This window comes from Thunnus maccoyii, chromosome 12, assembly GCF_910596095.1.
Source record: "Thunnus maccoyii chromosome 12, fThuMac1.1, whole genome shotgun sequence".
NCBI lineage: Eukaryota > Metazoa > Chordata > Actinopteri > Scombriformes > Scombridae > Thunnus > Thunnus maccoyii.
The window spans coordinates 32,315,018-32,342,939 of NC_056544.1; the positions used below are offsets into that span (position 1 = coordinate 32,315,018).

Genomic DNA, 27,922 nt, shown 5'->3' on the forward strand with positions numbered 1-27,922 from the left:
ACACTGTTGGGGATTTATTCCAAATTGAAGGCATACTGAACCAGCATGGCTACCACAGCAGCTTGCAGCGGCATGCTATTCCATCCGGTTTGCGTTTAGTTGGACCATCATTTATTTTTCAACAGGACAATGACCCCAAACACACCTCCAGGCTGTGTAAGGGCTATTTGACCAAGAAGGAGAGTGATGGGGTGCTGCGCCAGATGACCTGGCCTCCACAGTCACCGGACCTGAACCCAATCGAGATGGTTTGGGGTGAGCTGGACCGCAGAGTGAAGGCAAAAGGGCCAACAAGTGCTAAGCATCTCTGGGAACTCCTTCAAGACTGTTGGAAGACCATTTCAGGTGACTACCTCTTGAAGCTCATCAAGAGAATGCCAAGAGTGTGCGAAGCAGTAATCAAAGCAAAAGGTGGCTACTTTGAAGAAACTAGAATATAAGACATATTTTCAGTTGTTTCACACTTTTTTGTTAAGTATATAATTCCACATGTGTTAATTCATAGTTTTGATGCCTTCAGTGTGAATCTACAATTTTCATAGTCATGAAAATAAAGAAAACTCTTTGAATGAGAAGGTGTGTCCAAACTTTTGGTCTGTACTGTATGTCAATAAACTTTTTCAGCTTTAAGACATCAAAGGCTCGTGTCCACTTTTCTCCACTGAGGTGCTGACCATCGCTCAAAATATCCACAACAGCGTGAAGGGAAGTGGGGAGCTCACACATCCTTGTAGGACACCTGTGCTGATGTGTTCAGGGTCAGATATTGCCTCATTTATCTTTACATACTGAACTCTGTCAGTTAAAAAAGAAAAATACCATTTAATAATAAAAGGATTGACATTCAACTGTTTCAGTTTATTTCATAATAAATAAGGCTGCAAAGTGTTAAAAGCTGAGCTAAAATCAATAAAAAGTAAACGTGCACCAAATGTCTAAGTCTAAGTGGGTGATACTGCTGATGACATCATCAGTGCTCCTTCCTTGTTTATAAAACCTGCCAGGATTTTAACTCTGGGTTCACCTCATTATTCAGTAAAGACACAATATATATTTCAAAGCATTTCATCACTATTGAGGTTAATGCTACAGTCTATAATCATTGTTCTCAACTGGACAAGACTTCTTTGGGACTGGAGTGATAAGAGTTTTTTCCACTGTGCAGGGACAGTGTGGGAGTCTATTAAGCACTGAAAGAGTGGACGACAAGCTGGAGTGAGTTCTTCGGCACTGGTTTTTAAGAGGAGGATAGAAATCCCATCAAGTCCCCCTCATCAAACATTATTTAACAGAAATTGTTGTTTCATTGCTGGACTTCTGCTGTGTGATTTGGTTTCATGGTGTTGAATGGAAAACTCCTCTAAAGTGTCATTTATATACATCATTTAAATCTGTTTAGTAGACAAAACATTAATTTCCATGAATCAGTTACATATGATGTCATTCTGATCTGATACCTTGAATTTTTAATAAGAGTTTGTTTTACAGTGTTTTCAGTGTCCAGTTATTATGTTTGATGGTGTCTTGTGTTTGAAGCATCATCCAGCTGGTTTGTCATTGATGTGGATTTGCTGCTCATGTGAATCCTCCCACAGTGTTTCATTAGCAGCTGTAACCACAGTGACTCTGATAAAACAGGAATTAGCAGAATCCATCTGATATGAAGCTGTGGTTTGAATACCACTTCCCTCCTCTTTGAAGAGTAGTCAGATATCTGTGTTCAGGTTTTTGTACAGCCTCTTCTACACTTTCTATCACTGTGTGTCTAGAGCACAGTAGTAGAGAGCTGTGTCTGCCAGGGTTAGACTCTGTATGGTCAGCTCAGTTGTTGTAGCTGATGTTTGGGATTTATATCGTTTAACAGGAATATATTCTTGTCTACTCCATGATTTTGCTCCTTTCCAGAGTATAAACTGAGGTGCCTGAAGGTCAGAATGTTTGTACCAGTAAAGCGAAGGATGAGTATCGGTTGTCTGATAGGTACATGTGAGTGTGACAGATTTTCCTTCTCTTTCAATGACTTGTTCTTTTACAGGAGAGATTGTGTCTCCAGCTATTAGTCCTGGAAAAAGTAGAGAAAATGAAGCCATTAGACTAACATTGTTCATGAGGCTGAGAGGAGAAGACAGTGGAAAATGTCAACTGTACAGTGTTACTCTGTGGACACAAACTGATCAACTGTTCATTTGACTGATTTCTATAGAAATCATCTTCCAAGGTGTTACCTAGTGAAGGAAACATGTTGTATTAAAGTTCTGTTCCAGAGTCAAATATCCATCATTTGGAAAATATCACACAATGACAAAAACATACATACCTACAAGAGCTGAAAACAGTAAAATGACAGCCAGTGTTTCCATGGTTACACAAGTGAAATGTGCTGTAAGTGAATGTTGAGTTTGAATAAGTGTTGAGTGGTTTTGTGAGTTGTGTTTGGTCTGATGTTCACAGCTGGAATCAAACAGCTCTCTGCCATGCAGCCACCTCTGCAGTCAGTAGGAGGAGACTCATATGTCAAATGACATTCATTTGTAAAACTCTTCATCACAACTGTGTCTCATGAGGGAAAAGAATCTAGACTGTTTGATAGGAAACCACTGAAGTTTAACAGTGTGTGACTCCCTCTAGTGGATGTTATGGAGTATTCTGTTGTCTTTGCTCCAAAGGTTTTTGTACAGAGTTTTGGTGTTTCCTGTCACTGTGGGCTGCAGAGCACAGTAGTACACAGCAGAGTCAGACACTGCAGCAGAGGAGATCTGCAGTTTGACTCCACGCTTGTCTTCAAACAGTCCAGTAGAGAATCTTGTTTCTGACTTCAGAGAATCTGCTGGTCTTGTGAAACTACCGCCTGAGATGTACATGAGGAACTCTGGTGGTTTTCCTTGATATTGTCGGTACCAGAAGAAATCTTCATTAGTTATGGTATTGGAGTAGTTGTAGGACAGAGTAACAGTGCTGCCTTCTAAACTGTACTCTTTATTGTTGACTGGAGTGAGTTCTTGACAGCTGACACCTAAAGGAAGAGATAACTCTGTTATAACATGTTGTCAAAGACTCATAACATGAATACATACAACTTCATGCTCAGTTTTCAATCAAACATCAATAGAAGTAAATATGAAGTGTGTCACCTACCTGTTAGTGTGATCAGAAACAAAGTTGAAAACAGACTTAATTGCATTGACACCATCATGAAGATAAGAAGAAACTGTCTGTGTTGTTTAGTATGAAACACCACAGTGAAAGTTTGTGTCTTTCTGTACTTCAGTGACAGTTTTGCTCCTCCCTTAATCTCCTCCTCCCTGCTCTCACAGCTCAGAGAGTGGCTGCACCAGAGATGGGCTCCTGAATACATCTCAAACTTGGACCTACAAAGTGGGACATTTTGCAAAATAACCTTCAAATACTCTTCAGAAGATACTCTACAGAAGAGGCAACAAAATTAATTAACAGTAGAGGAAATATCATCTTTAGATATATTTTTAAATCAAAACAGCTAGCTAGCTGTCAACTGCTACCTGCTACTGTTACCTACATTCCAAAGGAGAAACTGCACTGAGGAAGCTAACAGAAGAGTTATTTTGTGAAGAAGAGAAAGAGACAAGAAGAGAAATTAAGGGGTCCTTGTTGGTGGTATTCTCTCTCTCCATGAACTGGTGTGATGGTGGCACAACCAACGTTTGCAGCGGCCTCTCGTAGTTCTGACTTGCAGTATCGTTGTCCATGTCTACGTCTACGTCTGTGTCATCCTGTGGAGTGTAGGGGAAATATGTCTATAATATGTCTATATCAGTTTTTTTGGACATTTGTAACAAAGACTTTTGCTTCGAGAAATACTGGCTGGGAGCTAAATCAGCTGATGGCGTTTGGTCTGCTGCACCCAGTGGACCTAAAGAAAGCGCAGATGAGTGCAAGCTAGGCTAACTGTTAACCTATACACACCGGTCATGCAACAACAATCATGTTGCCAAATGTTCTCTGGACAGCATAATGGATTATATAACTCCCCCATCAGTGCTGGTCAGTTGTTGACATGCAAGAGCTGTCTACATCCAATTGAGACATGTACTTTTCTCTCTAAATGCACTTTAATACACTGTGCTGCTAACTGCTCGATCATTTTTTGTTTTTGTCTCTTGGGATTTATGTGTTTTTATCATTTTTTTAAATAGAATTTTTGCATACACAGTATATCTTTATCCTTTATGTTGTTGTTGCGCTGCTGTGAGCTGGGAGGAACAGCATTTTGTTTCTTGTATATGCAAATACACAAGAAAATGTCAATAAACTAAATCTTGAATCTTGAAGTAAAGATTTAGTTATATAGTTAAATAGTGCCTCAAAACCTCTGTTGTATCATCACTGAATAAGAAAGTTAAAGAAGTTTTTAAACATCCAGCTTCTCATAGAGTCCAGGCAATCCTTTAAATCAGACAGTTTGTTGAAATTGCCACATTTGAGGGAAATGTACAGCTGTTTGTCGTCTACATAAAAGTGAAAAGATATGTTAAAACAGTAGTATATGAATAGAAAATAAGATAGGACCAATAACAGACCCTTGAGGCACTCCATAACTCAAGACAGCAGCATCAGACATATCATTACCAACCATCACAAATAATTATTTATTTGATAAATATGATATAAACCAGCTTAAATCAGAAACAGATGGGCCAACCCACCGTTGTAGCCTGTCACTGAGGACTCCATGATCCACTTTATCGAAATCTGAGCTAAGATCCAACAACTCAAAATATTTTTTGAAATAAAAGGTCATTTTGAGCTAGACCTGAAATGATTGCATACAGTTGGATCCAGATCAGGTTTGTTAAGCAGACACTGCACACTAGTTAACTTTAAACAGTTAAGAAGCATTAATCATGGCCAATAACCAAAGACCTACAGTGGCTACAACCTGATTGAGAAATGTACTGTAACTTGTGCTGAAATTCTTCAAGAAATTCATAATGTAGTACCATGTTAATAGATAGTGATATGTAGCACAAGAAGCTAGCGAAGCTCTGTTAACAGAATAGCATTCCTGCACATGCTCAGTAGTCAATGACCATATCTCATTCACACTCGTAGTTCAAACAGTGGAGGCAGCAGACACCCTTGTTGAATGTCTAATGGAAACAGCTCATGATAAAAACTGACAGTATGAAACAAACATTCTCATATTTTCATTACATTCACTTTTTAACCGGACGAGTAACTTCAGGTTTTTGTTCAACACACAGTTTTATGTCACTTTATGTTTGATGGTGTCTTGTGTTTGAAGCATCATCCAGCTGGTTTGTCATTGATGTGGATTTGCTGCTCATGTGAATCCTCCCACAGTGTTTCATTAGCAGCTGTAACCACAGTGACTCTGATAAAACAGGAATTAGCAGAATCCATCTGATATGAAGCTGTGGTTTGAATACCACTTCCCTCCTCTTTGAAGACTAGTCAGATATCTGTGTTCAGGTTTTTGTACAGCCTCTTCTACACTTTCTATCACTGTGGGCCTCAAAGCACAGTAGTAGAGAGCTGTGTCTGCCAGGGTTAGACTCTGTATGGTCAGCTCAGTTGTTGTAGCTGATGTTTTGGATTTATATCGTTCATCAGGAATATATTCACCACTCCATGATCCTCCTCCTTTATAAAGTATAAACTGAGGTGCCTGAGGGTCAGAATGATGTTTGTACCAGTAAAGGTAAGCACCCCCTGCACTTGTCTGATAGGTACATGTGAGTGTGACAGATTCTCCTTCTCTTCCACTGACTTCATCTTGTTCAGGAGAGATTGTGTCTCCAGCTATTAGTCCTGGAAAAAGTAGAGAAAATGAAGCCATTAGACTAACATTGTTCATGAGGCTGAGAGGAGAAGACAGTGGAAAATGTCAACTGTACAGTGTTACTCTGTGGACACAAACTGATCAACTGTTCATTTGACTGATTTCTATAGAAATCATCTTCCAAGGTGTTACCTAGTGAAGGAAACATGTTGTATTAAAGTTCTGTTCCAGAGTCAAATATCCATCATTTGGAAAATATCACACAATGACAAAAACATACGTACCTACAAGAGCTGAAAACAGCAAAATGACAGCCAGTGTTTCCATGGTTACACAAGTGAAATGCTGTAAGTGAATATTGACTTTGAATAAGTGCTGAGTGGTTTTGTGGGTTGTGTTTGGTCTGATGTTCACAGCTGGAATCAAACAGCTCTCTGCCATGCAGCCACCTCTGCAGTCAGTAGGAGGAGACTCATATGTCAAATGACATTCATTTGTAAAACTCTTCATCACAACTGTGTCTCATGAGGGAAAAGAATCTAGACTGTCTGATAAGAAACCACTGAAGTTTAACAGTGTGTGACTCCCTCTAGTGGATGTTGTGGAGTATTCTGTTGTCTTTGCTCCAAAGGTTGATTTTAGCATCAATCCGTTCTTCAGCTGCAGTATTAGCTGCTGTTCCAGAGAAGCTTTGAAGTAACAACTTTGGGAAATCGTTTACTTCTTGTTTGTACCAGAACAAAGTAGAACCTGTTCTACTGGTCTCAAATGTACAAGCAAGTGTAACTGTGTCTCCCTCAGCAGCAATGACATCTCCTGTTGGCTGGGTCACGCTGTCTTGTCCTTTACACTCTGGGGAAGAACAGAACATGCAGAGGAAGAGATGAATCAATAAAGATGATTGATTAAAGGAGAACAATCAGCAGCTTTAAAGAGTTACCTAGCCAGAGAGTCAGAATCAGGATGTTTCTCAGCCAGTGTTTCATGTCTGCAGTGAGAGGGGAGGAGAGAGAGGAAGAACATTGATACTCTGATGGATCTGGGCCTTCACATCATTGGCCCTTCCTCTTTATCATCTGTTGAGGAACTCTCAACATTTACATCACATTTACATTTCAGCTGTTTAGCTGAGGCTCTTATCCAGAGCAGCTCATCATGAGGAGATTGAACCTGTTAACTAACCTAACCAACCTAAACATCAGAAGTGTATAGTGCTTTCAGGTCTAACAGCTGCTAAGAAAATGATTGCAGTATGTTGGAAGCCCCCAAACACTCTGACCATCAGACAATGGGTTCTCTCTTTTCTTGATGTTATAATGATAAAAACGATATAAACGGGGATAAAGAAGTGAATTTGAATATGAGGCTCTCAGCTGCTGAGACATTGAAAGGCCTGTTGTGATTCCTGTATCTGTCATGATCTTCTGCTGCCTGCTGTGTATTGATCCACACTCACTGTGGTCATCCTTGATCATCCAATGAGTCCACACGAACTGTTCCACTGGTCCTGGGTTCATTTATTTATTATTTATTTATTGTTATGTGGGGGCAGACAGGGTTGGGGGAAGCTCTGCTGTGGGGTGATATGTTTCATTGTTACTTCAAAGGAGATATTACATTATGTTCAATGGCTGAACATTATTAGTGTTTGTACTCTTGTTAAGAAATATTTTAAAAAAGATTTGATAAAAAAAAATAAAGATTTCATTTGATCAGTGAATCATGTTGTCAGTGTCCACCTGATGGCGCTGTTGTTCAATAAAAGGAGGAGTTGAAGTGTGTAAATGTTCTGGTACTTCTCCACCTCAGCACAGCCTTCGATACAGTTGACCATGAAATTCTTCTTAAGAGCTTTGAACACTGTTTAGGCCTTAGAGGCACTGTTCTTAACTGGTTTTCTTCTTATCTTACTGGTAGATCTTTCTCTGTTTCTGTTGGTAACTTTGAATCAGATGAAGTCAGCGTTCCATATGGAGTCCCTCAAGGGTCAGTTCCTGGTCCTCTACTGTTTAATCTGTATATGCTCCCACTTGGGTCCATCATTCAACAATACAACATATCATATCAGTCCTATGCTGACGACACACAGTTATACATATCTGTTTCTGCCAACCACCTTAACCCAGTGAATGATCTCATCCAGTGCTTTACTGATGTCAAATATTGGATGGCCAAAAATTTCTTACAGCTAAATGAGGACAAAACAGAGACTCTTTTAGCAGGTCTGAAGGTTTTGAGGCACCAGATTCACTCTTTGTTAACTCCCCTGTTGGTAAAACCCTGTGAGCATGTCAAAAACTTGGGTGTGATTTTGGACGCTGATCTTAACTTTCAGAAGCACGTATCCGATATCTCTAAGACTGCTTTTTATCATCTTAGAAATATATCCAAAGTTAGATCTTTCCTATCACAGTCAGATTCTGAAAAGTTGGTTCATGCATTAATTTCCAGTCAACTAGACTATTGTAATGGACTCTTTGCTGGACTGGCAAAGCAAGCGTGTAATAAACTCCAGCTTATTCAGAATGCTGCAGCCAGAGTATTAACCAAAACCAAAAGGTGTGAACAGAAAGAACTGATTTTAAAATACTTCTTATTGTTTTTAAAGCTATGAACAGTCTAGCTCCCTCCTACGTCATTGACATGCTCTCTGAACACACAGCAGACAGACCCCTGAGATCATCAAGTAAATGTCTCCTCACTATACCAAGAATAAACTCTCAAGCTGACCTGTCACGTCTTCAGCTTGTACAAAATGCAGCAGCGAGGCTATTAACTAGGACTGGCCGCAGATCCCACATCACTCCTGTTTTAGCCTCACTGCATCGGCTGCCAGTGAAGCTCAGGATTGATTCCAAGATTCTCTTCATCACTTACAAGGCCTTACACGGTTTAGCTCCTGCCTATGTATCCCAGCTACTAAGCCCGTATACTACCATGCGGTCAGTTAGGTCTTCCAACCAAAACCTGTTGGCCGTACCACGTGCCAAACTAAAAACCAAAGGTGACTGTGCTTTTGCTGCCCTGGCACCCAGACTTTGGAACAATCTCCCCACTTCCATCAGATCAGCTGAATCTGTTGACTGTTTCAAAAAAACACCTAAAAACCTCCTTTTTTTAAAATGGTTTTCTCATAACATTTGATAAATTCAAGTGTGTGCTCTGGGTGATGACTGTATGCTTGCTGTGTTCCTATGTTTGAGATGTCTGTATGTGTTCTTGAATGTGTCTTTCATGGTTTTTGTGTCCTATTTTCTTTGTGTCCCAACGTCACTGTAAAGCACTTTGTAACCTGTGTTAAAAAAGGTGCTATATAAATAAAGTTTTACTTACTTACTTAATCAGCTCATGGTGCCTTCAGTCATTATGGTCCTACTCTCTGGAATTCTCTACCACATGAACTCAGGTCTGTTACAACAGTGTCTTCCTTTAAAAGCAGACTAAAAACATCTTTTAGTTAGTTAGTTACAAGCTTTTAGTTAGTTTAAAGGGTAAAACCTTCATTTTATAATCAGTATTATTATTGTTATTTCTTTTTAATAATGATAATAATAATACCTTCTCACCCTATTCTCTTATTGCAATACCTTCTTACCTTCTAAGTTTATATGTTGTCTGATATGTTTTTATATATGTAACATCTCCTTATTTTATGTTTTATCTTATATTTTATATATGTAATGTTAATGTAATGTCATAGGTTTTTGTCATGTATGATCTTTACTTTCTTTTGTTTTGTTTTGCTTTTGTTTTTAAGCACAATGAGTTTATGCCTGTTGTGTGAAATGTGCTATATACATAACAGTTTATTTAATTTGACTTGACTTGTGGTTCAAACAGTGGAGGCAGCAGACACCCTTGTTGAATGTCTAATGGAAACAGCTCATGATAAAAACTGACAGTATGAAACAAACATTCTCATATTTTCATTACATTCACTTTTTAACCCGACGAGTAACTTCAGGTTTTTGTTCAACACACAGTTTTATGTCACTTTATGTTTGATGGTGTCTTGTGTTTGAAGCATCATCCAGCTGGTTTGTCATTGATGTGGATTTGCTGCTCATGTGAATCCTCCCACAGTGTTTCATTAGCAGCTGTAACCACAGTGACTCTGATAAAACAGGAATTAGCAGAATCCATCTGATATGAAGCTGTGGTTTGAATACCACTTCCCTCCTCTTTGAAGAGTAGTCAGATATCTGTGTTCAGGTTTTTGTACAGCCTCTTCTACACTTTCTATCACTGTGTGTCTAGAGCACAGTAGTAGAGAGCTGTGTCTGCCAGGGTTAGACTCTGTATGGTCAGCTCAGTTGTTGTATCTGATGTTTTGGATGCATATCGTTTATCAGGAATATATTCAGCTGTGCTCCCTTCTCGTTTCCAGAGTATAAACTGAGGTGCCTGAAGGTCAGAATGATGTTTGTACCAGTAAAGCCAAGGAGCACTATAGCTTGTCTGATAGTTCCATGTGAGTGTGACAGATTCTCCTTCTCTTCTACTGACTTCTTCTTTTACAGGAGAGATTGTGTCTCCAGCTATTAGTCCTGGAAAAAGTAGAGAAAATGAAGCCATTAGACTAACATTGTTCATGAGGCTGAGAGGAGAAGACAGTGGAAAATGTCAACTGTACAGTGTTACTCTGTGGACACAAACTGATCAACTGTTCATTTGACTGATTTCTATAGAAATCATCTTCCAAGGTGTTACCTAGTGAAGGAAACATGTTGTATTAAAGTTCTGTTCCAGAGTCAAATATCCGTCATTTGGAAAATATCACACAATGACAAAAACATACGTACCTACAAGAGCTGAAAACAGTAAGATGACAGCCAGTGTTTCCATGGTTACACAAGTGAAATGCTGTAAGTGAATGTTGAGTTTGAATAAGTGTTGAGTGGTTTTGTGAGTTGTGTTTGGTCTGATGTTCACAGCTGGAATCAAACAGCTCTCTGCCATGCAGCCACCTCTGCAGTCAGTAGGAGGAGACTCATATGTCAAATGACATTCATTTGTAAAACTCTTCATCACAACTGTGTCTCATGAGGGAAAAGAATCTAGACTGTTTGATAAGAAACCACTGAAGTTTAACAGTGTGTGACTACCTATAGTGGATGTTGTGGAGTATTCTGTTGTCTTTGCTCCAAAGGTTTTTGTACAGAGTTTTGGTGTTTCCTGTCACTGTGGGCTGCAGAGCACAGTAGTACACAGCAGAGTCAGACAGCTGCAGCTTCTGGATCTTCAGAGGAACTGATGTTTTGTTCAATGTAGCATCAAATCTGTCTTTCTGGAACTCGGCAGCATTATCTCCTCCTCCAGACAAACATTGCAAAACATACTTTGGGAAATCATTTACTTCTTGTTTGTACCAGAACAAATAAGGAGTTACACTGCTCTTATATTGACAGCCAAGTGTAACTGTGTCTCCTTCAGCAGCAATGACATCTCCTGTTGGCTGGGTCACGCTGTCTTGTCCTTTACACTCTGGGGAAGAACAGAACATGCAGAGGAAGAGATGAATCAATAAAGATGATTGATTAAAGGAGAACAATCAGCAGCTTTAAAGAGTTACCTAGCAGACACTGACACATCTAGAATAGTCTGTTTTTTACTGACTGCTGTCTGTCAGACTGAACCACATCTTTTTTGTTAAGTTATAAATGTTCCCTCTATGAAGGACATTAAAAGCACTTATAGCTCAGTTGTGTGTTAAAAACTGTTGAGAAAGGAAACACATTCTGTTTTCTGTCTTACCAAAGAAAAGAGCAGCAAGAATAATCCACAGCCAATGTTCCATCTCTACAACAAGGTTTAAATCAACAGGAGAAACTATCTGATGTTCAACATTCAGTCTGAGAATTGTTCTCTTCACAGCAGCAGTTATTATTGACAGAATGGTTGAACACAGTGCAGAAGTAGTGCACCGCCTACTTGATAATGTGGCCCTCTAGTGGAGGTAAAAAGTTCAGTACAACAGTGTGGAAAAAAGGCTTCCAGCAGCTTGTCAGTGTGTCAGCTTGTGTTTTTGTACAGAGACTGTGGGTTTGCTGTCACTGTGGGCCTCACAGCACAGTAGTACAGAGCAGAGTCTGTCACTGCAGCAGAGGAGATCTGCAGATCCATTTGAGTTTTATCTTCACTCACATTAAAAGACAGTCTAGATACTGGATCTGATAGTGGATCCCCCGTTCCTGTGTGAGAGATGAGGAATTCTGGTGGTTTTGCTGGATATTGTCGATACCAGAAGAATCGATCATTGCCATCAGCTTGTTTGGAGTATTTGTAGGACAGAGTAACAGTGCTGCCTTCTAAACTGTTCTCTTCATTGTTGACTGGAGTGAGTTCTTCACATCTGACACCTAAAGGAAGAGACAACTCTGTTATAACATGTTGTCTCAGTAAATGAATCACATTCAGATACTATTAGTATTAAACTTTTAAAAAATACAGAATCCAACATACCTGTAAGAATGGCCAGAAATAGTAAGTAAAATACGGAGTATTGCAAAGCCAGCATTTTGAATGAAGGTAATGTTTGTGGTTTGTGTATTGAACTCTGCTGAATATGGAAGTTCGTCTCTCTTCTATAGTTCAGTAACAGCTTAGCTCCTCCCTGAATCTCTCCGTCTCCTCTTAGATCTGTATTTTCACTTCTCTCAGTTACTCTTCCTCTACCTTCAACTCTGGAAACTCTGATGCTGCAGTCACCATCATATAAATCATGTTTCACTCATGTTGGATACAAAAAGTGATTTTACATTAAAATAATTTCAGTTTTTTTCACATCATCACTTCATCCTCAGTAACAGTTCAGTCAGGAGCGACTTGTGTAAGTTGTACTAATTACTCAGTAATTACAAGGAAGCCTTTTTGATTCAATTATAAATCACTCAGAGGAAAAATGATATTAGTTTTCTTTGACTATAGCCATTTAATATTTTATGCACGATGAATAAACTCCACTACTTGTAGCTATTTAATATCTTGATGGAGGATGGAATGAATGAGTTCTTGTACCGGTTCAGTCTGCATTGCAGGATCCTGAAAGGCAACACTTCAAATTCAGAGTTCAGGATGTGTGTTGGATCATTCAGAATTTTCTGTGCCTCTCTGAGCACAGATCTTTCACACAAAGACTGAAGATGGTTTTGTTCTTTTTGACCTATAATCTTCATGTCTGTTTGGATAAGATGTGCAAGCTTAGACTTAAAAAGTGCTGACAGGTTACCAAACTTTCTAAAATCATTTGGTAAAAATAAAAACATTAGTTTGCTGTTTAGAGTCTAAGCCTTCTCACAAAGTACATCCTCTGTTGTAGCCTGGAGCAGATTTTCAACATGTACATGCCATGTGAGCGAGCTGTCAGTGTGAACAACGAGATATTTGTATGAGGAAACCTGTTTGTTGGGTGTGTTGTGAATGATAGTTGGACTATGGTCACCAATTGACTTTGGATCGAATATCATCTCCTCTGTTTTATTTATATTCAAGATAAGATGGTGAGCGTCACATTAATCCACAAACTGTTTGATATCATAGTGGTAAAGTGATGTGTCTTCATCACTGTGTAATAAGCCCAGAATGGTGGCGTCATCAGAGAATTTTACAATGTAGTTTTGTGGAGTTTTGCTCACACAGCCGTTCATGTAAAGCGTGTGTTTTGGGGAAAGCAGAAACCTCTCTGATGGAGGGTAAATCAGCATCGCCATGGTCACCGAGGTCGGAGGAGGGTTTCCTAGACAACACAGATAGGTGGATACGTAGATTCTACTGACGCAGTCAGACATTCAAAACAAATCTCCTGACAGTGGCCTGAAATTTCATGCAACCTGACCTAAACTGACACGGGTAAAATGTAATTCCTTGTTTAGAAACTAGTGAACCAATGAGACTAATTTTTGCCATATAAATAAAGTTTATTTATTTTTTTTTTTCATTTAATATTTTTTGTCTCTGAAATGGTGTCTTGTGTTTGAAGCATCATCCAGCTGGTTTGTCATTGATGTGGATTTGCTGCTCATGTGAATCCTCCCACAGTGTTTCATTAGCAGCTGTAACCACAGTGACTCTGATAAAACAGGAATTAGCAGAATCCATCTGATATGAAGCTGTGGTTTGAATACCACTTCCCTCCTCTTTGAAGAGTAGTCAGATATCTGTGTTCAGGTTTTTGTACAGCCTCTTCTACACTTTCTATCACTGTGTGTCTACAGCACAGTAGTAGAGAGCTGTGTCCGCCAGGGTTAGACTCTGTATGGTCAGCTCAGTTGTTGTAGCTGATGTTTTGGATTTATATCGTTTATCAAGAATATATTCACTACTGCTCCTTTCTTGTTTCCAGAGTATAAACTGAGGTGCCTGAAGGTCAGAATGATGTCTGTACCAGTAAAGCACAGGATTGCTATAGCTTGACTGATAGGTACAGGTTAGTGTGACAGATTCTCCTTCTCTCCTACTGACTTCATCTCGTTCAGGAGAGATTGTGTCTCCAGCTATTAGTCCTGGAAAAAGTAGAGAAAATGAAGCCATTAGACTAACATTGTTCATGAGGCTGAGAGGAGAAGACAGTGGAAAATGTCAACTGTACAGTGTTACTCTGTGGACACAAACTGATCAACTGTTCATTTGACTGATTTCTATAGAAATCATCTTCCAAGGTGTTACCTAGTGAAGGAAACATGTTGTATTAAAGTTCTGTTCCAGAGTCAAATATCCATCATTTGGAAAATATCACACAATGACAAAAACATACGTACCTACAAGAGCTGAAAACAGTGAAATGACAGCCAGTGTTTCCATGGTTACACAAGTGAAATGCTGTAAGTGAATGTTGAGTTTGAATAAGTGTTGAGTGGTTTTGTGAGTTGTGTTTGGTCTGATGTTCACAGCTGGAATCAAACAGCTCTCTGCCATGCAGCCACCTCTGCAGTCAGTAGGAGGAGACTCATATGTCAAATGACATTCATTTGTAAAACTCTTCATCACAACTGTGTCTCATGAGGGAAAAGAATCTAGACTGTTTGATAAGAAACCACTGAAGTTTAACAGTGTGTGACTCCCTCTAGTGGATGTTGTGGAGTATTCTGTTGTCTTTGCTCCAAAGGTTTTTGTACAGAGTTTTGGTGTTTCCTGTCACTGTGGGCTGCAGAGCACAGTAGTACACAGCAGAGTCAGACACTGCAGCAGAGGAGATCTGCAGAGGAACTGATTTTGAGGTTGAATCCAACGTGGATGAAAATCTTTCCTTAAACTCGTCCTCTGTTTTTCCTGTGCCAATATTAAAGCGGCTCAGGATGAATTTGGGGCTGTTGTTTCCATCCTGTTTGTACCAGAAGAGGTAATGATTTGTACCACTACTGTTATATTGACAGTCAAGTGTTACTGCCTCTCCTTCAGCAGCAGTCACATCTCCTTTTGGTTGCAGCACGTTGTCTTTTTGTGCTCTGCATTCTGTAAAACAGCAACAAACAGTATCAGTGAGCTGTTAAAGAATCATGTCAATGTTGGATTGATATGACAGAAACAGAGCTGTGTTCATACCAAGGCACATAGCAGCCAGCAACACTGAGATGAACAGAGACGTCATATCTGCAGTGTTGAGTAACTCTGAGCTACAGCGAGTATAAAGAAGACTCTGATCTCTGTTTAGTCTTCATCAACACTAAGTTGGTGGATTTAAAGGAGGAGTCTGATCACAGTGACAGAGCTCATTCACAGCCCTGTGTTATCCCTCCTACTGACAACTTTACACTAAACACATGTTTGTGCCTCTCTCCTTTCCTAGCATAGCTTGTCTTGTATGTAGTCATCACTGGAGATTGAATGTTTCCTGTTTTACATCTGGTGCAGACTCACTTTGATCCCCAACATATAAAAGGTGATAATATTCCTGAACCTGCTGCTGCTCCTTTAATGTTTTTCATCTTAAAAGCTGCAAATAATTTGAAAAATGTTTGACTTTTTATGGTCTTTTCAGAATTGATTTCCTCTTGAATATAAATTGACAGTTTAGTGTCTTTTGGTCCTCTGCAGCCGTCTGTGGAAACTTCAATTTTTATGAATCAGCTGATTCTAAACTTGGTAAAAGATTCAGCTGTTAAACTGATTCTTTTGAGTTTGTGATGTGTGAAAATAGGAAAACAGTGATTTTAGACTGGTAGCATTGACATCAATTGAAGGCATTATGGTAGGGAACCTATGAAGCGAGGTACCAATTTGCTTATAATGATGGTGGATGCACTGATGATGCTCTAAACACGACAACTTATTTTAAAACACCTTGAAAATCCTACAGCTTATGTTAGACTAATGTTTATAGACTTTAGTTCACAATTTAATATCATACTCCCTCAGACCCTGTTAAACAAGCTGGAACAGATGGAGCTGAACCCCTATATAATCAGATGGTTCCTTGCATTTCTCATAGAAAGACAACAGCAGGTGAAAGTCAACTCAACTCTCTCTGACATAGAGGTTATAAGTACTGGAGCTCCTTAAGGCTGCGTAAGCTCTCCTGTTCTTTAACATTATATATGAATGATTGTAGAAACCAGTACACAAACTACTACATGATGAAGTTTTCTGATGATACAGCCATACTCAGTTTACTGACAAAAGATTTAGACATTGCTGTGTATAAGTCACAGATAGAAAAGGTTGTGCAGTGATGTGAGGGGTAAAAGCTGATGTTAAACGTTAAAAAAACTAAAGAAATGGTCTTCGATCCCAGGTCTGATGATGATCACAGCCCCGTTTGAATCAATGGGGAGAGTTGAGCAGGTAACAACATACAAGTATTTACTTTGATTTTCAGTTACATTGGGCTCATCAAGTGGAGTATGTCTGTTCACAAATGAGTCAGCGTCTGTATTTTCTGTGTAGGCTCAGGGTCCATGGAGTGGATAAAAGCATTATGTTACTGTTCTACAGGGCAGCCATTGATCTATTATTCGTTACAACGTCACAACATGGTTTGGTAACCTGTCCCTTAAACTCAAATAACAACTCCAAAACCTGATCAAAAGGACTGGAGAAATACGTGGCTTGCTGCCCCCATCTTCTCTCCAGGAGATATTTGAGGAGACAGTGTGGAGGCAGGGCCTTAAAATCACCTGTGACCCAAACCACATCCTTCACCGAGAGTACGAGCTGATGCCTTCTGGCAGAAGCTACAGGTTACCAAACTGTAAGTTTAACAGGTATAAATTCTCTTTAGTCCCACTATCAATCAAACTACTAATCAGTAAGAGATTAAGTGAGGGGAGGAGGGGTGTTATGGCTTTTACAAGGGGGGATGTGCAATGTCCTCATGTAGTGCATTGTTTAATATTCTTGGTAGGTATGTTCTGGTGTATACAGATCTGTGGGTGATACTGCATGTTGACTGTAGTTTGACTGTATATGAATACAGGTGTATTGTGTGTATATGGTGAGGCTGAGTGCTGCTATGTTCTCTTAAATGCCCAAGACAAATTTCTGTCAAGAGAGACAATAAAGGCTAATTTGATGTAATAAATGAGCAGCAATGTCAGAGTTTTTATGCTTCAGTGTGTATTTGGGGTGAAGCTCAACATGTTGCCAAGGATAATGAACAATGGAAGGAGCTGATTGTGGCCTGATATCCCACAGGGAACAAAGAGAATGAAGTCAGTCAGTCAGTGTCCATTTATTATGTTTGATGGTGTCTTGTGTTTGAAGCATCATCCAGCTGGTTTGTCACTGATGTGGATTTGCTGCTCATGTGAATCCTCCCACAGTGTTTCATTAGCAGCTGTAACCACAGTGACTCTGATAAAACAGGAATTAGCAGAATCCATCTGATATGAAGCTGTGGTTTGAATACCACTTCCCTCCTCTTTGAAGAGTAGTCAGATATCTGTGTTCAGGTTTTTGTACAGCCTCTTCTACACTTTCTATCACTGTGTGTCTAGAGCACAGTAGTAGAGAGCTGTGTCTGCCAGGGTTAGATTCTGTATAGTCAGCTCAGTTGTTGTAGCTGATGTTTTGGATTTATATCGTTTATCAGGAATATATTCACCACTGCTCCCCTCTTGTTTCCGGAGTATAAACTGAGGTGCCTGAAGGTCAGAATTATGTTTGTACCAGGAAAGCCAAGGATAGCTAGAAGTTGTATCATAGGTACATGTGAGTGTGACAGATCCTCCTTCTCTTCCACTGACTTCATCTCGTACAGGAGAGATTGTGTCTCCAGCTATTAGTCCTGGAAAAAGTAGAGAAAATGAAGCCATTAGACTAACATTGTTCATGAGGCTGAGAGGAGAAGACAGTGGAAAATGTCAACTGTACAGTGTTACTCTGTGGACACAAACTGATCAACTGTTCATTTGACTGATTTCTATAGAAATCATCTTCCAAGGTGTTACCTAGTGAAGGAAACATGTTGTATTAAAGTTCTGTTCCAGAGTCAAATATCCATCATTTGGAAAATATCACACAATGACAAAAACATACGTACCTACAAGAGCTGAAAACAGTAAAATGACAGCCAGTGTTTCCATGGTTACACAAGTGAAATGTGCTGTAAGTGAATGTTGAGTTTGAATAAGTGTTGAGTGGTTTTGTGAGTTGTGTTTGGTCTGATGTTCACAGCTGGAATCAAACAGCTCTCTGCCATGCAGCCACCTCTGCAGTCAGTAGGAGGAGACTCATATGTCAAATGACATTCATTTGTAAAACTCTTCATCACAACTGTGTCTCATGAGGGAAAAGAATCTAGACTGTTTGATAAGAAACCACTGAAGTTTAACAGTGTGTGACTCCCTCTAGTGGATGTTGTGGAGTATTCTGTTGTCTTTGCTCCAAAGGTTTTTGTACAGAGTTTTGGTGTTTCCTGTCACTGTGGGCCTCACAGCACAGTAGTACACAGCAGAGTCAGACACTGCAGCAGAGGAGATCTGCAGATCAACACGTTTCTCTGTTTTGTTAATGTGAGCTGAGAATTCAGAAACAGTTCGATGAATCGATCCCCCCTCAGTGATGTAGAGCAGGAATTCTGGTCTGGATCCCTGGTATTGTCGGTACAACTGGATATTTCTGATAGAACCCTCATATTTACAGGTCAGGTTGATGTTTTCTCCCTCTGCAACACGTTCTTCAGTATTTTCTGGCTTTATGCTGTTCATGGAACCCATGGCTGCAAAATGAGTCATTCATGTCAGTTAGTCTGCAAGAGATTTTAAAAGAGACTCAACAGAGGTTCTTGACTTTTACTGTCACCTTTCGTCATTTTAAAATGCATTAAAAACCCAACATGTTCTTTCTGTTTGTGAATTTACTTCCACAAAATCATCCAGCTATGAAAAACAGATATCTGGTTAATACATCAGGTAAAATGAGACTTTCATCTCTGTTCTAACACTCACCTATAAAGTGAGATAAAAGTATAAAGAGGTAAAGCAACATGTCTTTGGAGTTGTTGAAACCAAACAGACAGCAGATGATCAATGTTCTTCCACTGCAGTAGAATGAAGAAACTAAACAGCCTCTCTGCTGCACAGCCCTTCTCCTCAGCATCAAGCTGATTGGGATTTTACTTCCTCAAACATTTCTGCTCTGCAGACAGAAAGAATCTCATTGGTTGAGTTAAATCTCAGTGGGCGGGACCAGGAAATCACCTCTATAGGTTGTTGAACCATCAATGACATCATGAACTTCATCACAGTTTAACACGGCTTTCAGTTCTGTTAAGTTTGAGTTGAACACTGAGATCCATCAGCCTCCTGACAAACTCATCATATTTACTTGGAGCTCCTGACAGTTATCTCAGGCCAAACACTCGCTCCAACTATTTATAATGTCAGAAAATGTCTTTCTGTGTGCATGAAAAAGAACAGCTTGTCTGAACTAAAACTTGTTACTGATTATGTTCGTTATATTTCTGTGTAGGAGGACAATCGCTTGTTCTTTAATTCTGTTAACTAATCTTTTATTCTTAAGGAAAATAAGAGACAGACTCCCTTGATTCCTAAATTTGTAATAGCGGACCCTCGGCCTGACCTTTGTAACCGTCTAAGTGGGGGTTTGATCAGTGATGCTCAACAGACTCAGAAAGCTCCTAATAAACAATTTCGATAAGTTGAATTATGACACAAACTAAAAGCATGAACTGACCCTAAAGGCCACCTGGACCGGAGAGAAACAACTCCCACCTTAGAGGGAAGACAGACTCTTATCAACAACGCCATAAACTAACCCACATTCCTGAGGACTTTGTGAAGCCTCCCTGCAAATCTGAGGCAAACCTGAAATTCATGTAAATTAAATGTCCAATCATTATGCAACTTATATCATGCAATTTTTCATGTAAATACAAGAAGAATGGTATAACTTTCACATATGTATGACTATCTACTAAAGAGATACAGGACTTAGATTTCATTAACCTTTTATACTACAGGTAACCATACTGTCCTCTATTGACAAGAGCTACATTCCCCTATGTGAAGAGTTAATGAATGTTTGATAACCATGTTTTTGTATTTTAAGTGTTTAACTTGTGATCTATTAACCTCATAGACAATCATATTTTAGTAGTTAAATTAGAGTAGTTGTGTTGAAAGAATGAAGTTTCTAAAATAATACGAATGTAAAGATAATACTGGAAGGATCTGAGTTTAAAGTTTTCTCTTATTGTTAAACAACAGTCACATTGAATGCCTTCATATTATGAAGTAAGAGTTTAGCAACTCATATTTAAATAGGTTTCTGAAAGTAATCTAATCACATAAGTGTTGCATAACTTTATTTCCTTTCACTATAGTATTAAACTTTATTTCAATAGATGGTTTAAGATGTGTAGATAGTTTGAGAAAGTTGAACTAATGACAGTTGTATGCATAGACATCATGAAGTGTTAATACGAAGGTTATTGTTTGTTATTAGAAGAACTGACTTATCATGAATCATGTAAACTGCTTAACTGTTTCTTGAATGGTTTTACAAATATGATACAAGCTGACAGGACTGTTATTAATCAGAAATATCATGAATGCTTGGACACTATGAAAAGAATGTGTTTACAGCTTTAATGTGAAATAATAGGCAACAGTGACTTGAAGTGTGAGTTTTTGCATTTAAAAACTCAGAATTAGATTTCCCCAAATCCCTTTACTTCAGGAGGGCAGTGTGCAAAGCACCAGCCACACCTAAAGCCCCTAAGACAAAGAAATTGAATATTCATCAATAATTCGGCGCGAACCCCTTTAGAACACACCCAAGCTCCTCCCATCTTATTCTAACTTATAAAAACAGCTTCAAAAAGATTCCTTTTTGAGCTGGCCTCCAAGAACTCAAGAAAACTCATAGGACGTCTTTTTATTTTTCAACCAAATACATCTGTATTTAGTCTTTTATTGCAACAAGTTAATTTGTTTCTGTTTTATTAGTAACCTTAAGTCTTGTATTTCCACATACAGTATTTTATTTTGAAGTAGACGCCACTGAAGATTTGAGCGTAGTCAGACTAAACCTTATTCAACACTAAACTCAAGTTATTACAAGCCAAGTAAAGCCTGATCATAAGCTCCTGAAGAAGAAGAAGAAGAAGAAGAAGAAGAAGAAGAAGAAGAATGCTTGATACTGAACCTGCTCTCCGAGAGCAATACTGAAAACCAGAAGTGAAGGCGGCCTAAAGACTCTTTCAGAGCAGCCTGAAACAGCCTGATTCTTTGCCGACATTCAACGCCTCTGCATCTACGGAGATGTGCCACAGCCCAAAGCTGATCCGGGTTCTGTCACTGCAACACCACTGGAGATGCTGCACCAACAACACTGGACCTGCCAAGACGATGCCTCTACCATGACGCATCACATCAACAGTAAGGCATAACATGGCTTTGTGATCAAGGGCTGATGTTGAATAATTTTAAAGTTAAAGAATTTATTTAGAGAAGTTGAATTAGCTTTTCCCTTAGCATTCCCCGGTACAACACATTAAGCCTCGAGTCACGCACTTCGAGCCACTCTTGCTGAATAATTTTCTTTATTATTTTTATTATCATTCTTAGACCCTATTTATTTATTTATTTATTTTACTTTCCTTTTTATTTATTATTTTCTGTATATCATCTATGCTTTATAATGTATCCTCAAGACATTTAGCTATTAATAAATGTATAAATTATAAATGTGCAAGAGTTAGTGCTTCCTCCTGGCACTAACAAATCCTAACCAAAAAGGAGGTGGTGCCCTAATAACAAGGTAATTCATTAATAAAGTATTAATACTCCTACATTTATGGTGCCCCGTGTGAGGCCAAACAAACCAACTGTCCCCTGCTGCTCAAAGGTAAACAGATGTTAGCTTTAATGATAGCTGCTTAACCATGCTAGAAACTCATCAGAAGTCCAGGAAATCATTTGAAGCCCAGTCGAGGTTTGTTTGCATTTATTGTGAGATAGTGATGAAAATAATAATCTCAGCTGTGATTTGCAATCTTTGTTTTAACAGATGTTAGGCGTTAGCGCTAGCATTAGCTGTTAGCAGGCTAGCTTGAACTCATTAGCTATTATAGCTGAACTGGTTGTTTCACTTGTCGGCTGCTGGACAGCTTTCCTGAACTTAAACTTGTTACTGATTATATTTGTTATATTTCTGTGTCATGGAAGCAGCAGCAGACGTTCTGTTGTTCAGGAGGACTGTGTGGAAAAAGCAGTGTTGGACCAGCACAAAGTGGAGATTCTGTTGAAACAGTTTCCACGAGATAGTCAGACGACAAACAGGAGCTGTGTGAAGGTTGTATATGCTGCTGAAGAGTGTTTATGTTCATTACTTTGGTGGATGCAGAGTTTGACGACGGTTAAAGGACATATAGCGATCTGCAGAAGACTGAGGACCAGGAAACACTCCTTGGACTCTCTGGAAGAGGAGATGTCTCCCGCTCAGCTTTCACTTCATCTGGACTGTTGTCGCCCGCCAGCCTGTAACCTCACTCATCCTTCACCCATGTTTCAACTCAGGGATTTGTTAGTAACAACTAATGATTGCACCTGCTATTTTATTTGGTAGCTTGGATTTGCAAGTGAAGCGTCCATTTGTTTTAGGTCACTACACTCCCGAGCAACGACTCAGGTCTGCAACGTTTTGTTTTGGTTTGAAGGACACTATTTTATTTTGGTCACAGAGTGATTGTGTGTGTGTGTGTGTGTGAGAGAGAGTGTGTGAGTGTGTGTGTGTGTGAGTGTGTGCGTGTGTGTGAGTGTGTGTGGCCCCTTTAGTTAGGAGCTTCGCAACTGGTGAATAAGATAGAAAAAAGATGTAACTTTTGAGGAAGGATTAAAAGCAAACGCAAACATTTAATTTTTATAATATTTTTATATCTGTTTTATTTTCATAATTGGTTTAAATATTTGTTTTCATGAATGAAATTCATTATTTGCATTTAAAGTACTGTTTGTGTGTCATATTTACATTTCATTAAGGTGTGATTTCAGTTTTAAAAACAGGGAATAGTAATTAAAACATAATTCTTAGTGGGATTTAAAATGAGTGATTCCTACTATACAGTCCTGCTAACTGGAGGCACCATCATATATTTGTAGTTCATAGTTCTATTAAAAGTCAGCCACAGGTAAACGTACCCAGGGCCCCGCCCATAGTAATACAACACTTGTTAGACAGTTACTAACTAAATAGCTCCAAGGGTCGGGTGCTACAAAAGATATTTAACAAATATTGTTGTTTCATTGCTGGACTTCTGCTGTGTGATTTGGTTTCATGGTGTTGAATGGAAAACTCCTCTAAAGTGTCATTTATATACATCATTTAAATCTGTTTAATAGACAAAACATTCATTTACATAAATCAGTTACATATGATGTCATTCTAATCTGATACCTTGAATTTTTAATAAGAGGTTTTTTTTCAGTGTCCATTTATTATGTTTGATGGTGTCTTGTGTTTGAAGCATCATCCAGCTGGTTTGTCATTGATGTGGATTTGCTGCTCATGTGAATCCTCCCACAGTGTTTCATTAGCAGCTGTAACCACAGTGACTCTGATAAAACAGGAATTAGCAGAATCCATCTGATATGAAGCTGTGGTTTGAATACCACTTCCCTCCTCTTTGAAGAGTAGTCAGATATCTGTGTTCAGGTTTTTGTACAGCCTCTTCTACACTTTCTATCACTGTGTGTCTAGAGCACAGTAGTAGAGAGCTGTGTCTGCCAGGGTTAGACTCTGTATGGTCAGCTCAGTTGATGTAGCTGATGTTTTGGATTTGTATCGTTTATCAGGAATATATTCATTACCACTCTGTGATTTTGCTCCTTTCCAGAGTATAAACTGAGGTGCCTGAAGGTCAGAATGATGTCTGTACCAGAAAAGCCAAGGAGTAGTCTCGGTTGTATCATACGTACATGTGAGTGTGACAGATTCTCCTTCTCTTCCACTGACTTGTTCTTTTACAGGAGAGATTGTGTCTCCAGCTATTAGTCCTGGAAAAAGTAGAGAAAATGAAGCCATTAGACTAACATTGTTCATGAGGCTGAGAGGAGAAGACAGTGGAAAATGTCAACTGTACAGTGTTACTCTGTGGACACAAACTGATCAACTGTTCATTTGACTGATTTCTATAGAAATCATCTTCCAAGGTGTTACCTAGTGAAGGAAACATGTTGTATTAAAGTTCTGTTCCAGAGTCAAATATCCATCATTTGGAAAATATCACACAATGACAAAAACATACGTACCTACAAGAGCTGAAAACAGTGAAATGACAGCCAGTGTTTCCATGGTTACACAAGTGAAATGTGCTGTAAGTAAATGTTGAGTTTGAATAAGTGTTGAGTGGTTTTGTGAGTTGTGTTTGGTCTGATGTTCACAGCTGGAATCAAACAGCTCTCTGCCATGCAGCCACCTCTGCAGTCAGTAGGAGGAGACTCATATGTCAAATGACATTCATTTGTAAAACTCTTCATCACAACTGTGTCTCATGAGGGAAAAGAATCTAGACTGTTTGATAAGAAACCACTGAAGTTTAACAGTGTGTGACTCCCTCTAGTGGATGTTGTGGAGTATTCTGTTGTCTTTGCTCCAAAGGTTTTTGTACAGAGTTTTGGTATTTCCTGTCACTGTGGGCTGCAGAGCACAGTAGTACACAGCAGAGTCAGACACTGCAGCAGAGGAGATCTGCAGATCCATTTGGGTTTTATCTGCACTGACTTTAAAAGACAGTCTAGGTGCTGGATCTGATAGTGGATCTCCTGAACCGAAATGGGAAATGAGGAACTCTGGTGGTTTTCCTGGATATTGTCGATACCAGAAGAAATAATCATTGTCAGCAGCTTGTTTGGAGTAGTTGTAGGACAGAGTAACAGTGCTGCCTTCTAAACTGTTCTCTTCATTGTTGACTGGAGTGAGTTCTTGACAGTTGACACCTAAAGGAAGAGATAACTCTGTTATAACATGTTGTCAAAGACTCATAACATGAATACATACAACTTCATGCTCAATTTTCAATCAAACATCAATAGAAGTAAATATGAAGTGTGTCACCTACCTGTTAGTGTGACGAGAAACAAAGTTGAAAACAGACTTAATTGCATTGACACCATCTTGAAGATAAGAAGAAACTGTCTGTGTTGTTTAGTATGAAACACCACAGTGAAAGTTTGTGTCTTTCTGTACTTCAGTGACAGTTCTGCTCCTCCCTTAATCTCCTCCTCCCTGCTCTCACAGCTCTGACTAATAATGTGTTCAATGTGCTTTTCATATCACATTATACTGATTAGCTCATAGCTAATAGCATTACACTGGTTGACAGCTGACAGTTTTACCACATGGAGTTAATGACTGTGTTGTATATTGATTGAGTCCTTTAGGATAAAACAGCAGTGAGGAGAAAGTGGACCCTTGGTGGGAGCCTCTCAGCTGTTAGTGTTGTTGTCAGAAGAGTTACTGTGTGATACTCTCTCATTGATGTGAACCATACTTCATAGCTATCAGGACAGTCTACATCATTCTTCTATCTTTCTGCCTTCATTGTTCTTTCATTTTTCTCACCAGTGAAAAGAATCTCGACTGTTTGGTAACAAACCACTGAAGTTTAACAGTGTGTGACTCCCTCTAGTGGAGTGAGTTCTTCACAGCTGACACCTAAAGGAAGAGATAACTTGATGTTAAACACAAAGTTAAAATCAGATTATCTGCTCCACAAGTTTCTCACATTGTTAAAGACATTTATTATTCCTGTATTGTTTCACCTCCCTTTTAGTACAGTCACAAAAAAACAACAAAATATCACAACAATGCAGTGACAACATCTTACAGACAGTATCTGTGTTTAGTGGTTCAGGTATCGACTGCCTCTGACAACGGGAGTCTTCTTCTGTTCTCTTCTTCTGTGAGTCGCCCCTCCCTCCACCTATTCCTCCTCTCATGCCAATGTTATAAGCACCAAGACAAGACCTCTACATCTGTCTCTCTGTATATGTATGTATCTGTTTATTTGTTTGTTTGAAGCCCACAAAGATAAACCCGTTACTATGTCATCGTTCTCCAGACTAAATGTATTAAACTGCTGAATAATTAGAGACTCAAAACTCATCATGCACGAAGGAAACTAGGAATCTCACATGAGACATTGTGGGACACTTTAATTAATATTCATGTTGACATAAATCTTGGTATACATATGAACTACATTTTAATATAAAAATAGTACATTTATATAATAAATATATATTCTGACTATTGAACTGTATGTAGAGTATTTTAACTAACGTGCATATCCTGCACCATGGTAACACACTGTGAACCAGTCCTTCCACTGAACACACAGACAAAACTGATATCTATTCTACATCTAACTGCAGGTGAGACGCAAACAAGTTGAACTCCCAAAGAGTCAAAGTAACAGAGTGTTACTGAGCTTAGTGAGTGTAATGTAATTAGTGAGAGTAAAGTTGTAATCCCTTACACTTCAAGGTAGTGAAAAACAGTCATGACATTCCTATAACATGAAACATGAAACTCACCTCAACAACCACAAATATGTAGCACCCACCTGGGTGATGCACAGCAGCCATTTTCACCAGAACGCTCACCACATATCATCTTGAAGTGGAGGAGAAGGGAATCATTGAGCCAGTTACACTGGGGGATGATCAGGTGGCCAGATGGAGAGAGTCAGGTTGGGAATTTTACCAGGAAACTGGGGTCACATGGGAGCTTTAACAACCACAGTGAGTCAGGACTTCAGTTTAACGTCTCATCTGAAGGACGGCGTCTCCTACAGCACAGTGTCCCGTTACTGCACTGGGGTAGCAGGATTTATTAGAACCAGAGGGAAGACTGGCCCCTACTGGCCCACCAACAACACTTCCAGCAGCAACTTAGCTTTTCCAGGAGGTCTCCCATCAAAGCACTAACCAAACCCACACCTGCTTAGCTTCAGTCATTCAGCAGAAACAGGGTACATGTTGGTATGGCTGCTGAATGCTCAGTCTTACTGCCCAAAACTTATAAATACACACATGTAATATTAATAACCTGATCAGATATTAAATATACCATGTTGGATTTCCAAAAAGTCTTCCAGATTAAACACCAGAATACATCGTAGGTCCATGCCCTCCAGAATGACACATAAGTATTTTTTTAAAGTCACTATAAGGACAAAATTGTTGTTTCAAAAATCAAACCTTTTTATGATGTGACCACACGATGGTTAAGGTTTGATTAGGTTAGGGCACTAAAACAACTTGGATAGGGAAACGTTGTACTTTGTTTTAAAAAATACTAGTTGGTAAAATACTCTGACTCTTTTAAACCTGCTGCTGCCTCTTTATTTGTCTTTGAATAAATTAATGTTTTACATCTGCTGCAGACTCACTTTCTTCCTGAACATATAAAAGGTTCATTTTTGTGAACCTGCTGCTGCTCCTTTAATATTTCTATTATAAACTGAGAATGAATATTTGAAAAACTGATTTTTTGTTTTCTTTTTAGAATTTATTTCCTCTTGAATATAAATTGATAATTTTGTGTCTTTTGGTGCTCTGCAGCTGTCAGAGGTCAGATGTAAAGATGGTGGAGTTGTTGTGGAAGCTTCAGTTTTAATGAATCAGCTGATTCTAAAGCTTCAGCTGTTAAAGTGATTCTGTTGAGTTTTTCATGTGTGAAGAT

At 39.0% G+C, this 27,922-nt stretch overlaps 1 gene segment (V, D, J or C); it reads right to left on the reverse strand.

Annotated features, from left to right (window-relative positions):
* Positions 1-2,693: 2,693 nt before the first annotated feature.
* On the reverse strand, positions 2,694-25,424 carry LOC121908458 (the record flags this gene model as incomplete). The annotated part of the segment is given in 2 exon segments: positions 2,694-3,013; positions 25,296-25,424. Coding segments are annotated over 2 exon segments (375 nt in total), but the record flags the coding sequence as incomplete, so codon positions are not given.
* Positions 25,425-27,922: the final 2,498 nt, after the last annotated feature.